The sequence below is a fragment of the Lonchura striata genome, chromosome 1A, assembly GCF_050655825.1.
Source record: "Lonchura striata isolate lonStrDom1 chromosome 1A, ASM5065582v1, whole genome shotgun sequence".
Classification (NCBI taxonomy): Eukaryota; Metazoa; Chordata; class Aves; order Passeriformes; family Estrildidae; genus Lonchura; species Lonchura striata.
In genome coordinates this window covers 12,047,423-12,074,269 of record NC_140741.1, presented here as the reverse complement: position 1 = coordinate 12,074,269, position 26,847 = coordinate 12,047,423, and the positions used below count along the sequence as shown (strand labels likewise).

The 26,847-nt window shown below is 39.4% G+C and overlaps 1 protein-coding gene and 1 long non-coding RNA gene across 4 annotated transcripts in view; one reads left to right on the top strand and one right to left on the bottom strand.

Moving 5' to 3' along the window:
* Window positions 1–1,545: 1,545 nt before the first annotated feature.
* On the bottom strand, window positions 1,546–9,289 carry RERGL (RERG like). 2 transcript variants are annotated; one of them, XM_021535203.4, is made up of 5 exons: window positions 8,787–9,289; window positions 8,638–8,694; window positions 6,372–6,445; window positions 4,817–4,965; window positions 1,546–3,719 (listed from the first exon to the last, which is right to left on the bottom strand). In XM_021535203.4, exons 1-5 carry the CDS (start codon window positions 9,250–9,252, stop codon window positions 3,437–3,439), a joined length of 1,029 nt encoding a protein of 342 aa, XP_021390878.4. In that variant the 5' UTR covers window positions 9,253–9,289; the 3' UTR covers window positions 1,546–3,436. The 2 variants fall into 2 exon arrangements, with proteins under 2 accessions (XP_021390878.4, XP_085425886.1); XM_085569760.1 differs by lacking the exon at window positions 8,638–8,694.
* A 19-nt stretch (window positions 9,290–9,308) lies between these two features.
* Window positions 9,309–26,847, top strand: part of LOC146763380 (uncharacterized) — a 60,623-nt gene continuing 43,084 nt past the window's right edge. For both annotated transcript variants that reach the window (XR_014952205.1, XR_014952206.1), the window contains exon 1: window positions 9,309–21,780. This is a non-coding gene — a long non-coding RNA (uncharacterized LOC146763380). The remainder of the gene's footprint in view (window positions 21,781–26,847) is intronic.

The window sequence follows — 26,847 nt, the reverse complement described above, 5'->3', positions numbered from 1 at the left end:
TCTGCCTCAGAGATGGAGAGAGACAGGATCAGACACCCTCAAGTATCATCTTCAAAGCAGTGTAGTCAGATAGAAGGAAAAGCATCAACACTCCCCACATGCCTCAATGTTCTCCTCTCCATCCCTTCAGAAACCAGCTTCTAGCAATGGGCTAAAAAATCCTATGGTAGTTACTTTTGTCTTCAGAGTACAGCATATTTGGTTGGCCTACTCAATACTGCACTTATTTATTCCTTTTTTCCAGGAGTGTCATGCTCTAAGTTTTCCTGTGACATTTTCCCCTCTGCCCTGTTGTGAACATGACTTCAGTGGAATTTTCTAAGAGTTTCATACATACAGACAAGACAGTGGGAAAAGGAGCTGAGGTGGTGTTAGTCTAAATTATTTACTTCAAAACTATAGTGACAAAGAGCTTCAAAAAGCCCTGAAAGTGCTCTGAGAGACAGCAGTTGAGAGCCAGGGGCTATTACCTTTATATTCCAGCAGAATCTCTTTGCTTCTATGTCAGTTTCAAAGTAAAAACGAGTTGAAGATAGGGAGAAAGAACATCAATTCTGAGCGCCTTTCTCAGGCAAAGTTCTTCGGAAACTAGAAAGTTCATATAAGCAAGGACTTCTAGGCATGACAGCAAGAAACCTTTAATTCTTGTACAACAATCTCAAAGGATGGGGATGTGTGCTGAAGCAACATGTGACAACACAAATAGCTCCATTTCCACACTCCTCAATGAGCCTGATATGCTCCAGGTGATGTCACTGTCAAGGCTGAGCATCACACATCATTTACATCATTTACTGTTTATCTAAGCAGGATTCTTGCTAATTTCTTGTTTGCAGTGTGGCTATGCCAGTTAATATATTGCCTTTTCTGTTAGAACTCTGAGAACACTTAGCAAAATATATATATATATATATATCAGCCTTCTAAGTATTTTTAGAGGGCTTCATTTATATAAGTTATTTAAAATACATTTAGAATGGGAGAATGTGTATCTGCTTTAAAATTCTGCATTCTTGTACATCTGCACTTATCAGCAATAAAAGACAAGTAACATCCCAATGCTGAGAATACCAAATTAGTCTATGCTGGGTGTTTTAGTAAGCTTAAGTCTTAATCATCCTGTTTCTAGATGATCCAGCTGTTTCAGGTGGTTTTCAGGTGAGCACAGCTACTCTCTGTTCCAGCACTTACTCCATACAGACAAAAAGTCTGTGGGCTAAACCACAGGTTCCATCTGTCTGAAAGCCCACATTCCCAGGAATATGAACAAAACTAGTTGGCCTCTCTCTGGCTGTTTTGATGAATTTTTAAAGGATAAAGCATTTTTTAAAAGGCTCTCTTCACTGCTTAAAGGCACGTGAGGGCTTTTTCATTGTGCTCAGCAAACACAGCCAGAGGTTCACTTTAGCGCAAGAGGCTGATTCCCAGATTTACCTCCTCCAGTCTGAATTTCAGATCTGCACCGTGCTTCCCTTTTATAGCAGTCAAGACAAAAGTCTGTAGCTTTATACCAGAGTAAAAGGAAAACAAAACAAAAATCATTAATACATCCATCTTACATCCCATTTATTTAATACCAGAGCAGTAAATACAAATAAGAGTTCTGGAATTTGGCAATGCTAGAGTAAGGTAAACCTACAAATGTCTGTTAGTAGTTCTGGAATCCTGTGTGGGCTGGGAAGCTGAAGGGTGTACGTGAGAAATCTGCACGTTCGGTCTCGTAGATATTGACCTTAAAATATACTTAAAATACAATGCTCTTGATATGGCAGAGCAGCATCTGCAGAAAAACAAAGCAGCTCTGTGCCTGTCAACTGAGAACTATGTTCCAATATTTGTAGCCTTATAACAAGTGAAATAAAGAGTATCTTTTGCTTTAAAAAAATGTGATCTTTGGTCAACACAATAAAATGTGCTTTAGTACGATTTTATAACCTTGCTGCTAAGATTATACATAACCTTTTTATATTGTCTTATGGGTGAACACTCAAAAACTGAAAGTAAAATAAAATTATCTGAAACTTTCTAGTTTTACTGCAGGTAAAATTTCAGAGCAGAGGTAGGCTTCAACTCAGCATCCTACAAAGACTGAATCCCAGCTGTCCCCTGGAGTGGGTAGGGGGCAGCAATTCATCTTCAGATCACTTCCCTTTCAGAATTTCTGTATGAGCACAGCACTTGCAAACACGCTGGGCTAAGCCCTTATTTAGCTGTCTAGTGTAAGAGCTCTGAATGTCAGCTGACAACATATTTAAACCCATCTGATGTTTAATATCCACATCTGAAAAGTGTAGCTGGCAGTACTCAGTGTTCTCTCTGTGGCATTTCAACACCACAGCGATGAGTAGTTGTAAGGACATTGGTTATTAGGAAAAACACTCTCTGTGAGCACAGGTCTTACCAGCAGGCTGACCTTTAGATCCAGGCAGACATCCTAAAGAACTTGTGCTCTTTACCAGTCCATGTGCCTTCCAAGCTTCTGCTGCCATCTGAGATTGCGCAGTCACACCCATCTTGCAGCTAATGAAGCTTTTGTTAAAGCTTAAAAAAGCTGCTCTGTGGAAGGGATCAGCCCAAGCCTTATGCTGGCCCTTGCTGTAAAATTATTTCACTCAACAATAACCTTGCCAAACCAGTGCTCACTGATTAACATTTCACTAACATTTCAGCTCCCACACTCCTCAACCCTCTCTACTTTCTCTCATCACTCCTGGAATAAAAAAAAAGAGATACATAAAGCACTATTGCCTCCTGTTTCAGTATCTGCTTCCCTACTTCTGGTGCCTCTACAAGGCAGCTTTGCAGGTAAATACCTTTTGTAGACTTTGTGTCTAAGCATTTAATTCATATGAATTTCAGCAAGTGTAAGGCACACAAGGACCTGAGTTAAATACAAACACATTACCACATGAAGCTGCAGTACTTTTGCTTTTCTTTAGTGCAAATGCTCTTGCACACACACAAATAAACTAGAATTCTGAAGTAAGATTTTGATCAGCAATGCTGAGTTTACTGGATATTTTGTGGGTGGCACTTTAGGGGCATGGTTTAGTGGCAGACTTGGTAGTGTTTGCTTAATGGCTGGATTTGATGACTTAAGGGTACTTTCCAATAGAAGTGAGTCTGTGAAATGACTGTTTATACCTCAGTTTCACCTAGAAGCTCTATCCAAGACCATGTTGGTGTTGAATAAATACAGACTAAACCTCTTCCCTGGAGCAGCTTACAGTTTAAATGGCACTGCCCTATACAGTAAATCTGCAGAAGAACTGAAATACAAGGTCAGGTCTTCTAGGTCTAGACCATACTATCTCCCACCTTTGGTTTCTACTGTCTTACTCCTCCACATATTAACCTTGGGAGGAAATTCAGTGAATCCCAAGAGCTCAGCTCCATTATTTCAGCTTGAAGTTCCAACTTCAAGACTAACCATCTCTTACACAGATTTCCTTCTCTTCCCAAACATATTGTTGATTAACTTGGCCATTGACTTGGAACCGCTCAGTCGTCTCTTTTCCTTCACTTTGAAATTGGCAGTGATGCTCCTCAGCACCTTGGTGAACATGGCCACAACTTCCTGATAATGCTCTGCTGCAGACAGTTCACAGAATTGGCACTTGTTATCTATTGCCAGCTTCTGTCCTTCGTCCCAGCCAACCTCCCTCATGTGGCATAGATCCTGTTTATTGCCAACCAAAAATATTGATGACTCGACCATTCTGAAATGGAAAAGGTTCCAGTTAGAGAAAAGATATGTACAATGCTGTCATGTGCTGTGCTAAATTCAGTCTGTATGAAAAGTATGTATGTTCAGGGTAACAGGCACTGCGAAAAAACCAAAATGAACTAACCAGCCCCCTCACCTTGCCAGGAAGAATTCTAGTTTTCCATTTGTGAAAGGATTTTCCAGACAAGCTATTCTCTACCAGTAGATTTAATTTTTGTTTTCTCTACTCAAAGAATTAGTGTATTTTTTTAATCCACTCCTTGTTTCATGCTCTGTGCTGCTGAGTATATTGTCAGCACCTGGACTTCATTAAGAAGCAACCTGATCATTATCTCCATTTGCAGGTAACAGAACAGAGTCCGAGAGATACCTCAGTGTTAGTGGCATAACTCAAAAGGAAACACAGGAAATCTAATTCCAAGCTTTTGCTAAAATTATTCCTTTCAGAAATTAACCTTAATTAAGAAAAATCAGCAGTAAAACAGACAAAAAATGGGGGTTTTAATCCACTTCTGATACAGGTAAAGGATTTCACTCTTTTATTTAGAAAGCACCTCAGCTGACTGATGCAGGAATACACACGCCCATCCACACTCACACCTGCACTTCTGGTGATTCTTTTTTTTAAAGTACTTTCTTTCCATATCGTCACCCATGTGTACAAATAATATTGGGGTCACCACCAAGGGCACTTTAGGAGATATTTGTGGTACTACTTTCCTTTATTGTGGGAAATGCTTTTTTCAGCTCCTGTATTTGTATATCTCCATTGATAATTGAGTGAAAGAGTAAAAGCACAGACTGACTATGCCAGGCTTTTTCACCCATGTAAATCACAGCAGAAATGTTTATGGCCATAATTTAAATACTAGTTTTATAAGAAATAAGAACAAAAATACTGATGTACTTGGTTTTGGATACAGTAAAATACACTGTACTCTGCCACACATTTTACCCTCAGGTACCTTGTTGGCATTGAGTTACATCACTTCAATACTGCTGGATTTTAATTGCTGCATGCTCACAAAAGAGTTATCAGCTTTTCTCTATGTTTGCTGAGGGGAAAAAAAAATAAATAATGCCACTTACTTTTTACAAACTCCTATGTGAGACTCTCGGATCCTGTAGAGCAGTGCTTTTGCAAAGGCAAATGATGCTCTGTCGCTGATGTCATAAACAATGATAAAGCCATCAGCCCAGTGGAGCTCATCTGTCAGGGAGAGCTTCCCCTGCTGGGGCTGAAAGAGGTTCAAAAGTACATGGAAAAAGAATGTTACTCTTGTCACTCCAGAGCCTTTTGTCTGTCGCTGTGAATGCGAGAACACAGTAACTTTCAGTGCAGAAGATATTTAATAGGTTTAGGTGCTGCCATCAGGCTAGTGCCGCTCCTAGAGCCTTAAATGGCATCAAAAATGGCACTTTGGATCACTGACAAGTTCATTGTGAAACATTTGCACTAGGTTTAAGCAGTCAAATTACACAAACTGTACAGCCATTGCTTATGCTCAATATTCTGCAGGGTTACATGAGAGTGAAACATACAGGAGCCATCAACATTTGTGTGTTTTGTGGTTATAGCTCTGATTTGCTTGTTCCTAATGTTCTAACTATAGTAAACATAATGATTTTCATTTGTTTTCTTTCCTCTTTGAATTGTTCATGTTTCAAACACTAATTACCCATATGTTAAATTTCTGAAGAGCTAGGGAAAAAAATGTTCTTTCAATCTGCAGTTGAGTTGAATAAAACTAGTGACTCAAGTCACTTGAGTGATAATAGGGTTATACTAATCCTCACCTCTGTTCACACCAAGAAACTGCCACACTTCTGATTTCCAGAAAGCAACAGCTTTAAACTGTCCCATTAAGCAAAGGAGTGTCATTTCAAAACTATTTAAAATTAACTTTTCCCTGCACATGACTTGGCAGCAGCTAGCAAGACCATAGGACCTAAAATAGATTAAAAAAACTGGAAGCTGATCAGAGAAAAAAAAAAAAATTACTTTGCTAAACGGCTAAAGTTCGGCCTTGTTCCTAGGGGGAAAAAAATGAGTACAGACAGCTCAGAGAGTGCTAGCACAAACATATGCTGCACAGTACCTGAGTCTCTCTAATCCTGTAAATTAAGTAAATTAATACAAAACTTTATTTCAGAGTGATTTACTGTGGTTAGATTTTAATTGTCAATGTGCATTATGGCTTTCCTGGGAAAAGGAAATTGTTCTGTGAATGCAAGCCTTACTTCCAGGCCTGTGTACTTTGACCATTTGTGCAGCCATTTAATAAACTGTTTGCTTTATAAGCTGAATTTCATTCCTTCAGGGTATTTGAGAAAACTCCATGTAATCCAATAATTTATCTCTGTATTTATCTATGTAAAATAAAAGCCATAAGTTATTTCTCTTACTGTTATTCCAAAATAGTAATCTATTTGCAGAAAATGTCAGCAAGGAAGGGTTTTGTTGATGAAATGGGAAAGAACTCAGTAGTTCCAAGCCCCAGCAACTACAAAATTTCAGTCTTTAAAAAAAACCAGCAGGCACAAATTCCAACAACCAGATGTTTGTAACCCCTTGCCCCTTTTTACCATATACACAGGTAATGAAGAACAGCTTTTCTTTGCCCTCCTCCTGCTAAATTCTTACCTGTGAACAAGGGTCATAAATTTCCAGGTGTATCTGCCTCCCATCCAGGCACAAGTGTTTCGTGTAGATGCATTCTAACAGATAGATATTATCCAAAGAAAATCAGTGTTACTGACTGGGGATGACAGCGAAAAGAAAAGGCAACAGTGAAATTTGATAATACTGAGGATTCCTTGAATACTGGTTATTTGACTGGTTTCTCAAGACACGTAGAATCTTTTGTCACTGATCTGGTTTCTTTGCAGATAAGGAAGGCTGTTAGGGAAGCCTTTTTTTTTTGGTGGTTTTGGTTTTGTTGGCTGGTTGCCTGGCTTTTTTCTGAGCACACACTGGCAACAAAACTATTGAATTTTGCACCAATCAACCCTTTAGGCAGACCAACATATTTCACTGTGGTGTTCCCATTGAAGTCTTAGTGAGTGAATACTTTCAGACCCTGTTTTTCCTCTCCCAAAATGGAGGGGAATTCACAATCCTCACAATCAGCTAAATGCTGATCATCATTCAGCTTGATATGAGGGCTCAGGATTATAAAATGTGCAGCTCTGATTCTGCACAAAAGTCGTTATTTAGCAATAATATTTATTTACCATGGCTTCTGGTTCTTTAAGAGTTCTCATACCAGGCAGCATTAGACCAAGAGTATTTACAGGACTGTGTCCTTAGGATCTAGTCCAAAAATATTTCTGCAGTGTCTCAGATTTAGGACTCTCAACCAGCCCTGGCAACACTGGGAACTCTACTGCAGACACACCATCACTACTATTTAAAGCAGCAGGATGTTCTGAGCAAGTGGAACCAGTTTGTGGTTGCCAACAGGCTTTCTACACTATAATTTTTCATTTTCTGAACTACAGGAACAAGAATTGGTGTTGACACTACAAAAAACACACTTAAAACTGTAATGAGGGATACCTCTGTGATCTCTGGAACTCAGCATCTTCAGCATTCTTCCTGCTCATCTTAAGAATTCATCTGATGAAAAACTATCAGTCCCAAGTATCTCAGCGTATAAAATCCACAGCCCCTTGCTTGCTAATTTAATTAAATAAACTTTTAATTATTATTTTGACTCCACTAATAGTGGCATGATCTTTATTTTACCCCCCCCCCGCCCCCAGTCTTACCAATTTCCCCATCTCTAGAAACAGTGCTAAACTTATCTTCCAACAAATACTTGTTAAAAAATGAAAATGTTCTGGGGGTTTGACATGCCTTTTACATGCCTCACAGTACTGGAGGCTGAGAACAGAACCTGGTTTTGGTTGCAGGTGGCTTGGAGCACATACAAATCACAGAGAGCACATAATTTACATGTGGTAGCTTAGACTTAGAGCAGCCAGCTGGGACACAAACTGCTCAATCTGTGTTTGTATGGTAGAGAACACATGTACAATTGCAGCTCTTCCTTCAGAATAAGTTCATTTGGATATATTCAATGCAATTCAACTCTTTTTTTTTTTTTTTTTTTTTTTTTTTTTTTTTTGTTATTTACAGATCAATAGAAGCTACTCTGATTCCTGGGGAGCGGGGGGAAGTGTGGAGAGAATCTTTTAGCAAGGGAGAGTGCAGTAGAGGGCAATCTCTGTGCCTCGTTAAGTTTTGGGACTTCTGCTACATCAGCTAGCATGGCAGCACATTTTTAAAGTTATTTGTGTATAAGCTGAACGGTATTTCTACTCGGGATGTAAAAGTCCAAGTCCTGCTTTGCCACTTTCCAAGTTCAAACACTTAGAAGTGTTTGAACGATCGGCATATTCGAAGTTACATTTAATTCTGTGTACAGCCAGGCTTTCCTCAAAGCCACCAAAGCAGCGCCTCCCTGCCTCGCTGGGGGCCTCTCGTTATACTTTGATTGACCACCCGTGCCAATAAATGATCGGTCTGCCCTCTCCCGTGGAGCCGAGGAGGGGATATTCGGTAGAACAGGTGATGTTTGGGGGTTTTTTTGTCTATTCCTTTGCTCTCTCTGATCGAGCTGACCATACCCCACCCTCGTCTCTACTCGCAGCCCTCTCTCCACAGGCGCTTTGAGAGCAGCGATCCCTCCCCAGCATCGTGCTCGCCCTTTCCCCCTTCCCCAGCGCTCACACCCCACCAGAACCTCCCGAGGGGAAACTCCCATCACGCCGGAAAGTTCTGCGACACCGCGGCTTTACCCAAATCTCCCATCAAATTAGCGCTTGAGACGCCTGGGGGGAAAAACCTCCATCCCTGCATCCCTGCATCCCTGCATCCCTGCATCGCTGCCCGCGGAGCCGCTCACCGGCGCTGGACGCGTACTCGCCGATGAAGCGCCGCGTCAGGAACCGCACCGCCAGCGCTGCGGGAGGGAAGCAGAGCCAGCATGAGCGGGGCTGTGCCTCCCCTTCCACCAAACCCGAGCCCTCCCCTGCCTCTCTGCCCTGCCCTTACCCGACTTGCCGGCTCCGCTGCCGCCCAGCACGGCCACCTTCACCTCGCTCATGCCGCCGCCGCGCCGCCCCCGCCGCCCGCCGGCCTTTAAAGCGCCTGGGGCGACGCCGCCCCGCATCCCGCATCCCGCATCCCGCATCCCGCATCCCCGATCCCGCCTCCTCCCGGCTCCCCGCCCGCTGGCGCCGAGGGAGGTGCAGCTCCCCGCGGTGGGCATCGGCCTCTCCAGCTCCTGAGAGGCGCCTTCCTCTTCATCCTTCCTCTTCCTCTTCATCCTCCTCCCCTCGAGTGCCCCCCGGCCGTCCCCCGCCGCGCGAACTTTCTGCAGGTCGCCTTCCCCTCGCCTCCCTCCTCCTCTCAGTGCGCTCAGGAGATTGAAGGGAATGGAAAACAAGGAAAAAAAAAAAAAAAGAAAAAAAAAAAAGAAAGAAAAAAGGGGGAGGGAAAAAGCCCCCCAAAAAATCATACAAAAAACTCAAAAAGCAAACATAAAAAAACCCCAAACCCTAAAAACAAAACAAATAAATGCAAAAAAAAAAATCAAACAAAAAAACCTAAAAAACAACAACAACAACAAAAAAACCCAAAACAAAAAACCCGCAAAAAACCCTAAAAACCAACCAACCAACCAAAAAAAAAAAAAAACCAAGCAACACAAAACCCCAAAAAAACCCCAAACCAAAAACCCCAGAAACAACAACAACAAAAAAAAAAATCCCCAAAAACCCCAAAAAAACAAGCAAAAAACAGCAACCAAAAACCCCAACAAAAACCACAAACAAACAAACAAATTTCCAAAACTCAACCTCTCTCTCTCTCTCTCTCTCTCTCTGTGTGTGTGTGTGTGTGTGTGTGTGTGTGTGTGTGTGTGTTTGGTTTTGCTCTAAGTTTGTTTTGCAGGCTTGTCATCCTTTTCTACCATGAATATGAAAGTGAAGAAGCTAAGGTGGTTTTTGGTGGTTTTTTTGTTCATTTTGTTGGGTTTTTTTTTAAGTGATTCTGGGGCTTAACTTGCTATTAAAAAAAATATTAACTTGCTATTAATAAAAAAAAAAAAAAAAAGTGTTTGCACTTGTCTGTTCTTCAGCCCAGGTTTTGAAACTCTCATCTAAGTCTCCCCAAAGCTCGAATATTGTAAAAAACTTATGTGGTCTTGTCTTTTTGTGCCTGAGAATGTTTTTATTGAATTTAAATTTGGACTTGTGTGGTGCACGGTGTTAGGCTAAGACTTGAAGAACACCTGTGGAAAGGGCAAATATGAAATAGCAAAACAGTAGAGATGTGAAAGGGGAGGTAGAAAGGGCTTACCCCCCTGAAAAGGCTCCCTGTGTCTGCTGTACCACTTTTTTCTTTTTTTGAGGTTCCTCAAGTGCTCTCTAATGTCTGTTTGGTTCTGAGCAAACCCCAAATACATCTGTGCAAAGGTTTACTTAATCCACTGAAATAAGAGATTTAACATCCAGGTTCTTTTTATACTTGTTCTGTTCATGTTTATTTTATTTGGTTTATATAACTTTAGTATACTTATTCTGCTATTTTTACCCTCTTCTGATGGAGCTGTTGTGAATTATAGAATTCATTCAATAAAGCACTGCTGCAGTGTGCTTGCCAGGGGGTATTCCAGGTACAAGAGATTTCCATGAGCTCAGAAGAACAGGCAGGTGATGTATTTGAATGTATGTTTGTTAGAGCTGGTGGAAATTCTTACTGTAGGAAAAGTGATTTAAAAATTAACAGGCAGATGCAACTGGGCTCTAAAGTCCCTGCTTAAAAGTTGCTCAGGGCTGGAGGTATGATCAGAGGATATCCAGGACATGTCATCTGTTTTGCTTTGTGGAGGTTTTTTCACAGAATCACAGAATGGCCTGGGTTGGAAGGGACTTTAAAGATCATCCATTTCCAACCCTCTGCCTTGGGCAGAGGCACTTCCACTATCCCAGGTTGCTCAGATCCCTTCCAGTCTGGCTTTGAACACTTCCAGGGATGAGACATCCACAGCTTCTCTGGCAACCTGTGCCAGTGCCTCACCACCCCTGGGGTAAAGAATTTTTTCTTGATATCTTATCTAACCCTACTATCTTTCAGTTTGAAGCCATTCCCCCTTGTCCTGCTCTGCTATTGCTTGCTCACAAGGCAAAAGTTACTAAAATGTCTAAAAGAACTTTAGTCTGACTTTTTTGGGCTGTTTTAACATTTGCTTTTGAAATAGCAGTATGCTGAGACCACTAGGCTTGAGCCAATATTAATGCAAAAGGCACAAATTGATATTTTGCTATTCCATATGCATTGAAACAACTGCAACAAGACAGAGAACTTACAGGAACCTTAGCATCATTACTGAGGATATGGCAGCTTGTTAAAAATCAAATGCTGTGGTACTAAATGTTATACTTGAGATGTGAGTTTTCCAAATTCTTATTTCATACCCTCTGCAAAAGGAAAGAACAGAATCCAGGTCTCTGTTCTCATTATTTTAACTACATAAACACATCCCTTGCCTAAACAGCAGATATGATGACCAAATTAGGCTATTGCACATGTTAAAGAATGTACTGCCTGGGACTTTTATTTCTTTTAGTAAAACAAAAAAAAATACATTGAGACGACTGAGATGATTTGTTGTGTGTATTTGGTATACATATAACTTAGAGCATTAGAGAAATTAAGTTTAATTGAAAATTAAACAATGTGAACACTTATTTTCTGAAAGACTATTTTTCTTCAGCTCTTCCTAGAAGTAAGTGGAACTGAGAAAATTATAATGTAAGGAACTCCTGAATGTCCACTTTTCTATCAGTATTCTAATATTACTGCTGCATTTTCATTTTAAAGGGCATACACAGAGATTTTTTAATTTCTTCACACATGTAGAATGAATATAAAATTTCTTCTACATCAACACCCACAGGAAACTTCACAGCAAAAGTTGCTCACCTGTCTAAGCAACACCATTTCAAGTTGTAGTGAATACTTTCATGGACCAGCTTGTTGAAAAGTTTTGATTAGCATGTAGCTTGAGGGTAAGAATCACTTGCTAGAAGAAAGGCTGCAAAGTGACCATAAATACATTTTTAATTAATTATTTGCCTAGATATGGCCTTGTACATAGAAGTTTGTGGTAGATGTTGTAGTAATGCCACTTTAAATTGCCTTGCTTTCTTTGAATGTTGGCTGTCCTTACCTGCAACTTGTACAATTGTCACTTTCTGTTCCTTCCATTCCCAAATCTGTCTGTTCTGGAATGGTTTCACCTTCATTACCCATCTGTGTAAGGTTAAGGGTGCACAGGAAATAGTTAATCTCTCCAGTGAGCAGAAGATTACATGTGAGTTTCAGGTCTGGTGGCCAAAAATGAGTGAAATCTGTGCTGTTCGCGTGACAAGTGAAGAAACTTTGTTTACATGTGTAAGGCTCTGCTGTGAAAACAGTAGGCTTCTAATGGGCATAAAGAAAAGAAATAATTAACCAAAGAAATGTACTTCATTTCAGTGAATGTGGTAGAGGACTGATTTTGAACTGCTTAGGCTAAAAGTTTTCAGAGTTCTGTAGGTCACTGGTCAAATGCATCACTTTACATTTCATCTCCATTTCTGTAGATGCTTGTAGCTTGATGCCAAGACCTCTGAGAGTGAAAAACTTCTTGTGGGGAAAATTAATATCACAAAAACACGTACTTTGCATTTTGGCTGCTGCAAAGGAGATGGAATTATAAATATAATATCCAAAGAGCCCCGTTGGGAACCACTGGCTGAAGCAGGTGCTGCTGTTTGCTGGGTATGGCATAGAATTTCTATAATTTGGTGAGCCCTGTGTCCCTGCAGAGTTAGTCCCTTTTGGCTTCTGAAGTGATGTCTTCCAGGTAAGATATTTAAAGTCCACTTTCCATCAAATCTTCAGGTGGGGTGTTTTAAATTTTACATCTGCTACTCTAACATGAAAACACAAACTGGCCAACAAGGCCAGTGTGTCTAAACCCACAGCAAAACTAACACAACTAGGAAAACAGGATTTTCAGCTGAATTTGATGTTTTTATCATCTATAGGCTTGGATACGTTCCTCTCTGGAATACACAGAGTTATTTATTCATGACAGCAAGAAAAGCTGATATAAATCATCCCAGTTGTTTCTCTTTGTGTGGTGCAGTAGATGAGGTGAAAAATGTCGTTTTCCTCCTCAAAATGCTGAACTGCTCTTAGAGGCAGGTTGTTTTGTTAAGGGACTGAAATTTTATCTTGCTGGCCATGGGAAAGTGCTTGGTTTGGGGTTTTTGTAGCAGAAATTACAAATTTGCTCAATGATAAAATATTGTTAGTGCACAAGCTAAAGCATCAAGCTGATTTTAAGTTTTTTACTTTTAAGTACATGCCTGAACCCTCTGTTTGACATCTATTTTACAGAAACTTTAGGACACAGATTATCTTTTGAGTGTATAACCATGAAGGGACTAGCACAAGATAAAGACCTCTACATTTCACTGTAATGCAAATATTACAGCATTAAAATAGCCTCATCATATGGCTTACACTGCTATATGAAAGCCTTAAAAAATCCTTCTTGGATAATTAAGGTGTTAATGACAAGATGTGAGGGATTTTAAATGCTATATATCTTCCTTATATATAATTATTGTAATTTTAGACAGAATTCTGCTTTGCTTGAGTCTCATATAAGAGAATTTTCCCAGAAAACAGAAATCCTTAAACATTTAGCCTACTCCAAGTTCAGAAAAATGTGAGTTGCTAGGCTGAATTCTCTCAGAGGGTGCTTATGCCCAAATCCAAAAACAAAAATGACAATTTTTATTTTTAGTGCCTAGGGGAATGTTATCTCAATTTGAACTCTAATTGTAACAGAACAAAATTTGTTTTCTTTAATTATGTTCTGTACTATTTTTTTTTGTAATTGACATTAAAAATTAAAACACTGTATACAGAGGAAGTTATTGATAATCACAGTAGAAATTTAAAACAACAAAAAAAAGAAATCTGTTTTTGTTTTTGGAATTTGCCAGAAAGGAATATTGCTTATTGAGAGACTTCTAAGTGTTTGAGATTTTTTTTTCCCCTCTTTTAGCATTGGAAGAAAAATAGTTACTTTCCAGATATGCTTAGAAAAATTTTTCAAATAAGACAGGGACTATTATCCTAAAACAATTAAACACTCTTGTAATAAAGAAATATTTATTTAAGATTTAAAAAACCCAAGTTCAAGTACCTGACTTGAATCAAATAACACTTTAAAACTCTAAATTATGCTTCTTACATCCCAGGATTGCAAAACTCTTTAGGGATGAAACCAGTTTTTATTCTCTGTCACAGATGTTATTTATATAATAAATTAAAAACAAACAAACAAAGCCCCCAAAAAAATCTCACAAACCAAAAACAGCTGTGGTAAAAAATGCTGCAAGAAGCCATGACATTTTAGGGAAGATTAACCTTTGCCACCAAGTTATTTGGTACATTGTTTTTGTGGTTTCTTTGTTTTGGTTTTTTGGTTTTTGTTGTTTGTTTTTTTTTTTTTCCTTACATAAATTTCCATCTCTGATTTGATACAAATTATGACCAAAGAGAATTTCTGGTGGTTTGCTCATTTGGATGAGAAATTAAAAAAAAAAAAATAAAGAAAGAAAAAAAAAAGGAAAAAAAGGTTAAACTACTGAGCTCTCAGAAAATAATGACACTCACAAAAATACACAGTAAAAGAACTTATATAATTTTCATCAGCTAGAAAAAAAATTGTGAACTTGTATTCTACAGGCAATTAAGACTTGACTTCTTTTAGAATAGAACAAAAAGATAGTGCTTCATTTAATGAATGAAATTAATTTTAATTGGTCTTTTTTATTTTTTTAATCAGGAAAAAAATAGGGGGAGTTGTGATATGAAAAGGATTTAGTATATTAGAAAATTAGTACAAATTATATTTATATATTTTTTCCTACAGTCTACAAACAGGTGTCCCATATACAAAAATTGTGGGAACCACAACTGATGGTTTTCCCCTAAAGTACATGGAAGAAAAAGGGGCCTGGAAACAGATGATAGAAACAAAATATTAGATCAGAAGCTTTCCCTGCCTGTGAAGTGGGAAAACCAGACCACAGTGAACTTTGAAATGGATTGAAGAGCCAGTCCCTGTTAAAGTTTAGGGCTGAAAATGACACCCAACTTATTTCTGCTGTGATGGCCAACACTTTGCAGTGATCACTGAAAATGTCACTGATGTTTGTTGAGTCTGCACTGTGATGAAAGCCCTGCTGAAAATTCTTAAATAAGTTACAGGGAGATAAAGCAGTGTTTGAATTTGCAGCATTTTAAGGGTTCTGCAATAAAATGCTGGCACAAATGTCCTTATCTCAAGTGAGCACTGAGATAAGCTGATCTGCAAGGGAAGCCAGGTGATCTCTAATGTCTTGCCCTCTGCTTGGGGCCCTTCAGGTTTAATGTCAGCTCCTTCAATAGTTAAAAAAGGCTCGAGGTTGCCTCCATGGGTTCAGGGATGAAGGAAGACTCCAGCTGAGCGTGTTCCTTGTCACTGTCAATTCTCCCCACTCTCAAAATCAGATCTTGTGCATTTTTTGATTGTAGATATATTCTGAAAAATCTTTGAACATTATATATGAAGCAGAGGATTTTTTTTTTCCCCAGCAAGGCTTATCTTGCTAAAAATCCATTACTTGAATCATTATAAGATGTGAGAAGGAGGGACACATTCTTTTCAAAGACTTCATGTTTTATTGCTATATATTTAATACATTTTTTGGTGTTTGCCTGTGTTATGTGTTAAAATATTTGTCTGTGAGTTATCTGGCATCTCATGTCGGTATATTTCAGATTAGGCTTTTATTAGGTCACAACATAAGCATAAATAAGCAATTACTAAACTCTTAATTTCTGCTAGATTAGTACAGTGAAGTTCAGAGTGCAGACGCTATGTTATGGCAAATACATATTAGAAGAATAAAGTAGAAAATTAAAATAGTCAACATTTATTCACAACTTGTTCTGTGGGAGATGTTAAACACTCCAAATACAATATGCTAAATGTATCAGAATCTATTGCAGGAAAATACAGAACTGTTTCTAGCTCTGTGGTTGCCATGGTTTAGATCCAGGAAAGCACTCAAGGAAAGATTTAATGCTCATCTTGAGCTGATAAAAAGTTGTTTACATGCAACTCTGCTCTCTGTTTCTTCCTGTGAATTCTTGTGATTTCTGTAGAATTGAATCTTATGGTCTTGTAGCCCCTTGATTGAACTGATCAGTTTGCTGATATGATAGAAAAATAAACTGGAAAAAGATTTTACATTTGGTTTTATATTGAATCACTGAACTGAATTGACTCAACACTGCATCCCAAACAATGGGATAGAGAAGGATGTGGGAAAATGTAACCATGGGCAGGATGAAGGACACAGCTGCATCTTTCAAAAGTAGCCTGTAGTTGGAAGAACTTTAGAAGAATTGGGCAATTTTTTAGCTAAACAGGTCTCTGGGAAGAGCTCTTCTGCATCCCAGGTTTCTGAAAGTGTTCTCCATCTTTGAGAGATCATGGAGATTGATGTCATAGAGCTTTTGATGATAGGGAAAAGATGTGTTTTGTACTCAACCTCAGGAAAAGCAGAGAAGGGACAGTAGCTTATAGGAAGGGACCATCTCCTCTCTTCGGCATTCACTAGACCATGCCTGGAAAACCAGTTTTGGTTTTGCCATCCCTTTCCCCTGGAAGAACGCTGAGCACCTGGCGTAAGTGCAGCAAAGACTGCCAAGATGCCAGAAGGGCCTGGAGCACTTGCCCTGTGAGGAGAGGGACCCTCCTCCAGCCCCCAGCACGTGTGAGGAGCTGGCTGAGAAGCTGAAACCTGGCTCTTGATTTGGGGCACTGCAGGAGGACAGGACACAGCAGGCTCAGATTAGAAAGGGAGAGTTTCAGACTGGATGAAAGGGAAATCCTACCTGCCATGAGGACATTCAGACAGCCTAACAGATTGCCTATCCTCGCGGACTGGCTAGGGAAATGGCCAGTGACACTGATGCCTCAGGTTTCAGCTTTTATATTTTTCAGATTCTGTGCTGCTTTTGTGGGCAGTTCTGAGCTTCATATTAAGGGATGGTGAGCTCTCTTCACAGAGCAGGGAGACAAAACAGTTCCTTCTCTAGCTGAGGACCAAGGACAAATGATCCAAATCTCAGCTCAAGAGCACAAACAACGTGGGCTGGAGAGAGAAAAACAAGCAGGATGGGACTGCCTGGCTAAAGCTGGAATTGGAAAATTAGCCCCAAGATGCAACCCAAGATGCAAATGGAGCAGAACTGATTAAAGTGAGAGCCTCCATGAGCACTCGTGCATTTTGGGACCATTTTGGTTCATCTTGGGTGCAGCCCTGGCTGTGCTTTTGTGCTTCCCAAAGGTGGATCCATGGAGGAGATCCTTTTAATAAATAAATCCCTGCTTTATTCTGTAACTCTGTCCAGCCTCTGCTCTAGGTCAGCCTTCACAGGGCATCAACATGAGTTCCAAACTGGACCACTGGAAGGGTTGTGATCAGTGTCACGAAGTCCAGAAGAGGTCCAGTCACTCGTGGTGTCCCCCGGTCATCAATAATGAGGCCAATGTTGTCTGATATCCTCAATCACAACCTCAATGATTCGACAGAGTATCTTGCTGTACCCTTATTGGATGGTAAACTTAGTAGAAATGTCCTTTCATGTCCCACTTCACTTATGATTAACCCACAAAAAGCATCTCTAAAAGATCTTGGAAGTTCTTTAAGGTACTGTTGTTGCAAGATGTAATCCATATGAAAAGGAGCTGCACACTACAAAATCCATCAGCCAGAACAAGCAATTCATAATACACTATGTGAATTTGCTTACATTCTGTACTGGGCTTGTAGTCTTTCAAAACAGCCCCAGAGAATTTGCAAGTAGAGAATAATTAGAGTTATTTATGAGTGTACTGTAGTGTGTCATTCTAGTGAGAGCACTCCAGTGACTCTGAGTGGAACTGCCCCTTACATGCCTGAGGTTTTTAATAAGCTTCTCACAGTAAAGCTATGATTTGGCTTAAAATTTTATGGTCAGTTTTTCTAATTAAATGCATCATATTTTCATTTAATGCTACTTAATGTTCTACTAAGTTTCATCAGAATAAGGTGCATATAATCTAAGTGTTCAGGCCTGGAGTTCTACTGCAGATAAAAATTATAACAAGTAGATGTTTTGGTTCTGTTTCGTATCTAGATAAAAACTGAAATTCTGAAAGGGTTTTTTTAATCCAAATTCCTATCATTACTTATATTGTTTATGTACTTTTTGAATTTTTCTCTCTTTGGGCAATGGAAATTGTTACAGTTGAGTATGGCCAGTGTTATTTTCAGGCTCTCCCTAAGGGTTTTGTTTTGCCTGGTGCAGTAGATAATGCAAACAGGTCAAGGCTAGAATTACTAATTTAGAAGTATTGCCATTAGAAATAAAACAAAAGGCTTGGAATATTTTTCTTGGTCTCAAATCTAGTAGGAGCTGGTCTGACTCAAGTTTGTCTTGATTGTAGCGCACTAAAAATGTATTTGGCAAGGACCTATTTACATAGGATCTTCTATTTGCATAGGAGATCTTGCACCTGTCTGGCTAATGAACAAAAATAGAAAAATACAACATATTCAGAAAGCATTTGGATTGTATTTAGCTGATTTTGTTTAGGGCTTTTTGGGTTTTCTTTTTTTTTTGTTTTCCTTGAGGGCAATGTGTAAATTTATTACTGACATTCCCTGGACTTTCTTTGGCTGTGAGAAGTTCCTGCAGACAGGTTCTTATGAGAATTTATAAATTATTTTATTTTCATGCATACACTGAGGATAATGGTAGTAAAAAAATCAAAGGTAGCTGTAGGATTCTGGAATTCAGGAATAGAAACAAACCCCAGGTATATAACACTACAGAGCATATTGTAGAGGCACTAATGGGGATTATGACTGTGAGGAAAAAATACCTCAGGGTTTAACATCTGAATCTTGAATTGTTTTAGATACTTTGTGTGCCCACAGCTGTTGACTGCTGCTGAAAGAAGCAGGAGGGAAAAAAAAGAATAGAAACACTCGTTCATCAGCAGGTATTTTCATGTAAATACCCAGTTGCAGACAGTTTATTTCAGATTTAGTTCATTGGAAGTTTAATTAGCTGAGGTTCTATATGAAGCTTTAATTAGTGTATAGAAAACTGTAACTGCTCAGAACACACTTATGTAGTGATGACAGCTCAGTGTGTGGGGTGGGAAGACTCTCTGTTTCCAAAGAACTAAACAATTTGGAAAAGATGCACTGAAAGCCAGGAACCAAGCAGACTGTTACTGGATGAATTTGCAAAAGCAGGCAAAAGAAAAAACAGGGGAAAAGACATCAATTTTAGCATGTTCTGCTGAGGACAACTCTTTGTGGTAAAAATGCTGCAGTGAAGGTAATGAATTTTGGATTTGAAACCCTCATATGGCTGCATTTTGTCTTTGCTCGTCTTTTTGTTCTGTTTCCCTTCGGTGGCCTGCTGGTGTCTCAGAATCAATTGTTGCCCAGAGGGCAATGAAATAGGAGAATTTTAATGGTCCTGCAACTTGGTGATTTGCATTACAATGTTGCTGCTCCATTTAAAGGGCTCAAATCTTTTCAGTGTAAAAGTCTTGAGTTTGGTGAGCCAAGAGTGTTTTGAGTGTGAACCTATCACAATTTATAAAATGCAACCTTAGTCAGGGGTCTGTGCTTACCTTCTAGATATGGTTAAGAATCAGAGGTTTTCCACTTTATTACAAAACTGATCTGCAGATTCTATCAGAGATAGAGTAGGTTTTGTTTTCTATCATATCTTGGCTTGATTTACTTGGAAAAAAAATCATAAACCCTTCTGTTTGTTGAACTGAAAAGAAATGGATGTAGGTCTCCAGTGAGCTGAGCTGGGTCAATGGGGATATTTTCTGTCTGTCTGAATCATAGTGAGATTTTTTTATGTTCACTTTGTGTGTCATAAGACTATCACTTATAAGATAAGAGCCTCATCCTGTTCCTGCTGAAGTCAATGGGTGTTTTTGCAATTGCTTTTCAACAGTAGTAGGATTGATGACTGGAACTGAGCAGCTGCTGAAAGGTTAGTTTTAAAGCAGAATTGTGGTCAGAAAAGCAAAGTGACCCTGTCAAGCTGACATGGTGAGAGCACTACATTTATTTTTTTCTCTCTGACATCCAGACCAAATCTGTTCAGTTTACAAGTCAAACATTTTTTATTGACTTCCAGAACTGCAAAGTCAGCCTCAGTCTGGAGAATCAAAGCTGTTACTTCTGCTTCAGTCAGCGGAAGATTCAACACTTAGAGCTTGGCTGACGTGCCAATGATGCATGGCTGAATCCAGCCTGTCCTAGCTCTGGAGGGTGAAAGCTGCTACAGGAAAAATGTATTTGTAAGGACAGCAAAGAGACATTGCTTGCAGAGATAAGGAGATATATTGGGGAAGTAAAGACCTACACTTTAATCCTTAACTTCACACCATGATAAGGACTTAATGCTTTCACATTGGTTTAGTCTGAGGCTACAGCCTAAATTGTCTTAATTGAAAAGTATATTTTCCAAAAGTGCTTGCTTTTTATGATAAAGCTCATTTCAAGGTCAGTTTAAAACTTCAGAAGCCAAATCTGAAAGAGTTGACTCCTTCCAGATCATGAAATTCCTTGTTTACTCCCAAGGGCTCACCAAGATGAAGAATATGGATTGGAGAGGTAATTCAGTTTATTATTTAAGAGCTCTTAACATTATATAATTGCAGGTGGGGCTTCATCAGATGCTGGTTGGTCATATCTGTGCTTTAATTTGAGCCTGACCTCAGAATCTTGGTGTGGCTCACTGATTTCTGCCATGTTTTCTATCACACATTTCCATGTTGGATAATATTTGATGGAAGCCTGCTGTCTAAAACTGGAGTTATTTTTAAGGACAGCCAAGTATTAAAGACTCTTCTGTAAGTGTGAGCATACACCAAACTGTAGGCACAGGGTTTGTGGTGGTTGGGGTGGGGCTGTGGCCCATTCTCACCCCTGACTGGCTCCAGCTGTGCAGGACAGGTGAGCAGCACTGAAGGGAAGAGCCATGGAGTGCCCAGGGGCACTGACCAACCCCGGAGGGGACAGAGGGCTCACAGGGGCACTGCATCAGCATCAGGGCTGTGAAAGGCTGGGCTGCAGGGCAAGAAGGGCAGATGCTGCAGCCTGCTGATGAGGTATGGTGTTCCTCTGTGTGGTTTGAAGCCTTCTGATGAGGTAAGGTGTTGCTGTGTTTGGGGTGAAGCTTTCTGAAATTGCATAGTGACATTCTGTGTGTTGTGGCCATCACAGCAGTGACATACGCTGTGACACTAAATCCCATTAACTCCTTGGATGCCACAAAAGCTCACCAGATATTTACTGCCAGAGATTTTTCGTATGCCTTCTCTAGGTTTGGGGGGCTTTTATTCCTCAAATTCAATGAAAGGTCACTAAAATATTGCTGTTTGCTTTAATCTCTAGAGTTCTTCCTGTCTTCTGTTGTTTGCTGAGCTGATTAGTGAGGTTGTTAACCTGCAGGTGAGACTTATTTTTTTGAAAGGAGACCTTGACTAGATAGGGGCGGAGCTGCTTGTTGCTCTCTTTCTGCCTCCTTGGTCGCTAATAAGTCTTGGAAGGGCAGGGGAAGATTGCTCCTCCCCAGGGAATGACTGAGTATGCACAGGTGAGGAAAGTTTTAGTGAGATGCTGAAGAGCACAAAGAATGGGCTAGAGGATGTGAGAGGCAGATAGAAGGCTGGAGAGTTAGAAGATGAAGAGGATTAGGAAACTTCTGTGCAAAGGAGTTGCTGCACTCTCTTGGAGATGGTAGAAATTGTGAAGATCTGGAGGTTTGCTCTAGCTAGCACTTCTCCTTGATAAAGGATTATGGAAAAGCTTCAGCCCTCAGGAGCAGCACTCTTGGGTTGCAGGTTGGTTTTAAACCTTTTTGTTCAGTGCCTTGCCCAGAAAAACCAATATTAGTATTTTTGAGGCTTTTATTTTTTTTGGATTTTCTAACTTTTTTTCAGTGCTAATGTCAGGAATTGTAAGTGTCTGGTACTGAAGTGCTTGTTTTTTAAAAAAGTGACTTGCTCTTCTTAAATTATGTAAGGTGTGATCATCATTCACATGGATCCAGCTTTCTTTTTGTCTAGAATAGCATATGTTCTTCAGGAACTGTGATCTTTTTCCAGTTATGCAAAAAAGCCTGAGTGGAAACATGAAGTAAAACTGAACTGTGTGTGCATAAAGATCAATGTATTGAATCCAAAAAACACTACTATTTTGTTGTGCGTGCATAGCTCAGATTTCTTGGTGCAAGCAAGTAAACTTATTTTTTGGAAGAGTCTGGGTCTTTAAAAAAAAAAAAACAAACCCAACAGGGGAAAAAATGATCCTCTCCCATCCCCCATTTGGGAAAACAAGCAGACCAACCCACTGGAATGTGTGGAAGTACTCACATTAATGACATACGAACCTTGGGTTTGCCTCTGTGCCCTTGTAGTAGCAGAAAATCCAGTGATTGCTCTTTTTGCCAAAAGAACTCCTGAATCTTTCAGGAAACAGCTCATGATTTAGGGGTGGCCTGATAGCAGAAGGTGCTTATTGACTCAGGCTTTGTCAAAGAATGGCAATGTGTAGTTATTCAGGTGTAAGTAGAAACAAGGACTGTGAGGTGTGCTGTACAACTCTGATGTGCACCCTGTGTGCTCTGACAGCAGTGCACAAGCCATGAGCAGCTGTTTTACCTAAGCAGAAAATTTTATGTTTGAAGTATTCTAGAAAAGGCCTTCTTTTAGCACTTGATAATGACTCATCCCCCTCTCTGTGCTGTTAATCCAGCTGTGTTTGCCTCCAAGTCCTTCTGAGCAGTTGCCAGGAGGGCAGTGTGTTTTCATGAGCTTCTTGCTAAAATAATTTGTTTTTGAGTAGGGACAGGGGTTCTGTAAAGCTGAAGTATCATTGTAGTATAGGAGTGAAGACAGGCACACTCAAATTTCTTCTAAGGAAGAGAACTAAACCTAAGAAGTCAGGGCTATTTTGCTTTTCCATGAATGCCATATCTCTTCCTTTCTCATAAATATACAGAGCTCAGCTTTGTGATTGTGGTGTTGCTCATGTTAGACAGAAATGAATAGAAATTTTACTTATTTCCAATTTCTGCATCATAAGAGTAATATGGGTTTTTTTAATACAGTAAAAAAAAAAGTGAGTTTACCCAATTAGTATTTTACACCTTCTTTAAATCTTGTCCACCTTTCAAACTCAGGTTAATACCATTAATATACTAGAGTTTTAGAAGATGTATATGAAAATAACTCTACAGACAAACACTTGTTATAGAAACAATCACTTCATAAATCAGTAGGAAGTGTCCCAGTTTCTTACTAGGAAAATACACAAACCACAACTTGCCCAAAGTCAACTGATATTTTTCCTCCTTTTTCTCTGCTGTGTTGAAGTGGCCTCCACTTCATCAAGTTCAATTGGATTTGCAGTTGTTCAGTATCAGTTCTGTGAGAGCTTCTGTAATTTCAGGGTGTTCAAAACCAGGAAGGCTCCTCTGGTTTGCACAGCCCCATCAATATCTAGTTTATAAACGATGCCACAGTCCTGTCACTTTGACAATGTTTACCTGTCCTGTGAGGTCCCCTGGCTTCTGTTAGTCTTAGCCAAACAGAAAAGCTTTCTGCCTTGGTTTGGAGATGGCTAGAAATGGAGTTCTCCAGTATTTATGTGATTAGCTGGCTCAAACAAACAAACCTCCAAGCCTTTGTTAAAGGTCAGCTCAGTCCACGCTGTCTGTGGAAGTGTTTGCATGGCGTGTTGCAGCATGAGGAGGTTCTAAAAGGTCCTTTAGTAAAGCATGTGTTTTCATATTGTGGTTCTTCTGAGCACAATCTCACTATTTAAAATTCTTTAACTGAGTTTATATCACTTTAAAAATAAGAATATTTGTATTTAAGAATATTGTTGTTTTTAAAGAGTACTGTTAGAATACCCTGGGGCACTGGTTCAAATGTGATGTGGAAGTAAAGGATATTCAGTTTGAATCATAGGCTTGGTTCAGTTGGAAGGGACCTTTAAAGATCATCTAGTCCAGCCCTGCTGCAATGAGCAGGGAAATCTTTTACTAGATCAGATTGCTCAGAACCTTCTCCAATCTGACCTTGAATATTTCCAGGGATGGGTGATCTACTGCCTCTCTGGGCAGCCTGTTCCAGTGTTTCTGCTCCCTCATTGTAAACAATTTATTCCTTGTATTGAGCTAAAATGTACCCCCTTTTCTTTCAGAACTACCACTTGTCCTACTGAAAAATCTGTCCCCATCTTTCTTAAAGGCCCCCTTTAAATATTGGAAGGTTGCAATAAGGCATAATTTGTATTATATTTGGATACAGGTACGTCAAAGAAATAATCTGTAAATATATTTCAAGTATTCTCTGTGAGTTATGCAGGACTATTAATATTGTGTTTATTATTTTAAGTGTTGTTTAACATATTCCTTAGTTACCAGTGGACTGCAAAGTATTTTATCATCTTGTTGTGATACTAACCCACCATCCTGCTTCTCTCCAAGAATACCAGAAAAATCTTTTGCCTTCTCTGCTTCATTAAAATATTTTCACATAGGATTTTCCCCATAGCTAGGAATTCTTCTAGTTGCTTATAAATTCTACATTTCTCAGCCAGGCTATAGCAGCATATACTTAGATATTGAGAGGTCTGCAATCTGTGGCTCCTACTCAGACTCTTGGTTAGTCTTGGGCAATTAATTCAGAGTCAAGATGCTGCAGATCTGGAGGCTTACTTATTTGTGTGGAGTTTTGTTTGCTTCAGTTTCTTGCAGTCTTGTTTAAAGAATAATCTGTCATTTTGCTTAAAAATAGACAGTATTGTTATGAGAGAAAAATAAACCCAGCCTAAACCACTACTGAGACACCATCACAGACAACTTTGTTAAGAAATTCTTTGATTTACAAATGTGTTCTTAAGAAATTAAACTTGACTTTGGCATTATTAAAAGTAGGGGAATGGGCTCCCTTATCTGCCCATATTGCACTGAGATGTACATTTTGTATTCATGTCACTGCTCCTTAGAAGTGCATTTTATGTTAAGTTAATCATTCCCTTAGATGTACATTTTACAGTCTTGGGAGACTCTGGTGGATGACAGAATTCAAAATACTCACCAGACATCTAATTTAGAGTAACAACACCTTATTATCAAGAAGTATTTTTTAAAAACTCTGGCCAGCAATCAGTCTGTCCTTTATTAAACTTTAGCAAAAAAGTGTTTTGCCCTTCAGTGTGTTTGGTTCCTGGTTTTGAAGAAATGCTACAAACTGAGAGCCTATTCTGTTTACAGCTGGCATTTTTCCCTGCAATTAACAAAATTGCTTCTGCCTCCTTTTAAATGTAACTTGGCCACCTCCTCTGTATTGTTCTTTCATGAAGAGTATTCTTGACTTCATTGACATTCAATAATGTTGAGGTATGCTGCTAATTATTCCCAGCATGAATGCCTGCTTATAATTGTAATTTATTATGAATGCATAAGATTGGTTAATGATTTAAAAAAAAATATTCTACTTTTTTCCCTCAAGTCTTGAGGGCTTTATTGTTTCTAAAGCTGCTAAATAACCTGCTGGCTTGAAAATAATAGTTAATGCATACCACCTACTGGTAATAATTACATCAAAGCTTTTTATCCCTTCTAGTGTGTTAATAGTGCAGAGCTTTAGGAATTCTTTCCAGCCAAAGAGCTGAATTTTTCTTGAGTGCATCAAGGAGACTTCTAGCAGAAGATTACTGACTTTGCTGTGTACCAAATAGGTGTGGGTATTCCACCTGCTCCCATGGAAAATTCCTAGACATAACAAGCACATTCTCAGGTGAATATAGTCCATACACAACCAATTTCCTAATGGGATGTAGGCAAGAATGAACCCTGAAATGGTTTTGCTGAAGCCAGAGGAAAAAGGAGATGGAAAAGTTGACTTCTCTAAACATAATGGTGGCAATTTACTGATGTGGTAGATAAATGCCTGGCTGTGGGCTTGCTCATAGCTCAGAGCAGGCCTCTGCTGGATGAGGTTGGGTTTGAGCTAATTCCTGGAGCAGTTATTTCAAAGTTGCTTCTCTCACACCATAGCTCTCCATTTCTCCTGGGATTGGCTCCAGTTTGGTGGGTGGCTCCACTGCTCTGTAGTTTTGTGCTTGGAACCGATTGCTTTTAAGGCTGGGAGTCATAATTTCTGCCTTGGAAGGAACCCTTTTGTGTAGTGGCAGAGTATTGAATTTTATTCCTCCATTTCCCCATGTTTCTGAGTAGAGAATGTGTCCCGAATGGAGGTGGCAACAAATACAATAATATACATTCTTTTAATAAATATTAGCTTTGTGTGTTTTAGATCCTGAAACAAAATTCCTTGGCTGTTTGTGATTCTTATTACAATGCTCATGGACTTTGAAATAGTTCTTTTGACTAACCAGAGTTGTCATTTTGGACATTATTACAAAGAGCAGTCTCTATATGCTCACTTCTGGAGGAGGAGAAAGCCAAAAAAAAAAGGTATTTGTGTAGGGCTTGATTCATCACTAAACCCCCAAGTAATCCTATTACAGTTTTTGGACTTGCTGCTAACTTCTGGGTTCTTGCTACTGCTGATTGAATTTGTGGCACAGGCTTTCAAAGAGCTTAATTCCCATTATATTGTCTGTACTTGATATTGCGTGTCAAGATTCATGTGAATCACATGAAATATGCAAAGCAGCAAGACATATAAAAAAGGGAAATGATGGCATGAACTCAGAGTGACCATACAGATTCAGAAAACAATTATGAAAAGGAAAGTTATGCTGTTTATCCCCTGTGACTCCTTCTGGCCTGTGGCCTTGAAAGTGGCATTTTGTACTGCCTGGCTGTGAGAAGCAGCTGCTTTCCCCTCTGCATCTTTCTGTGCATTGATCAGAAAAATAAGGGTGGGATTTCC

What these genes read in the sequence shown, in the direction of transcription:
- RERGL (XM_021535203.4), bottom strand. Translation starts at nt 9,252, where the DNA reads ATGATTTTTTGGGGGGCTTTTTCCCTCCCCCTTTTTTCTTTCTTTTTT. An exon ending in CGAGTACGCGTCCAGCGCCG is followed by an intron (nt 6,446 to 8,637) that starts GTGAGCGGCTCC and finishes TCTATCTGTTAG; the next exon opens with AATGCATCTACACGAAACAC. An exon ending in TTTATGACCCTTGTTCACAG is followed by an intron (nt 4,966 to 6,371) that starts GTAAGAATTTAG and finishes AACCTCTTTCAG; the next exon opens with CCCCAGCAGGGGAAGCTCTC.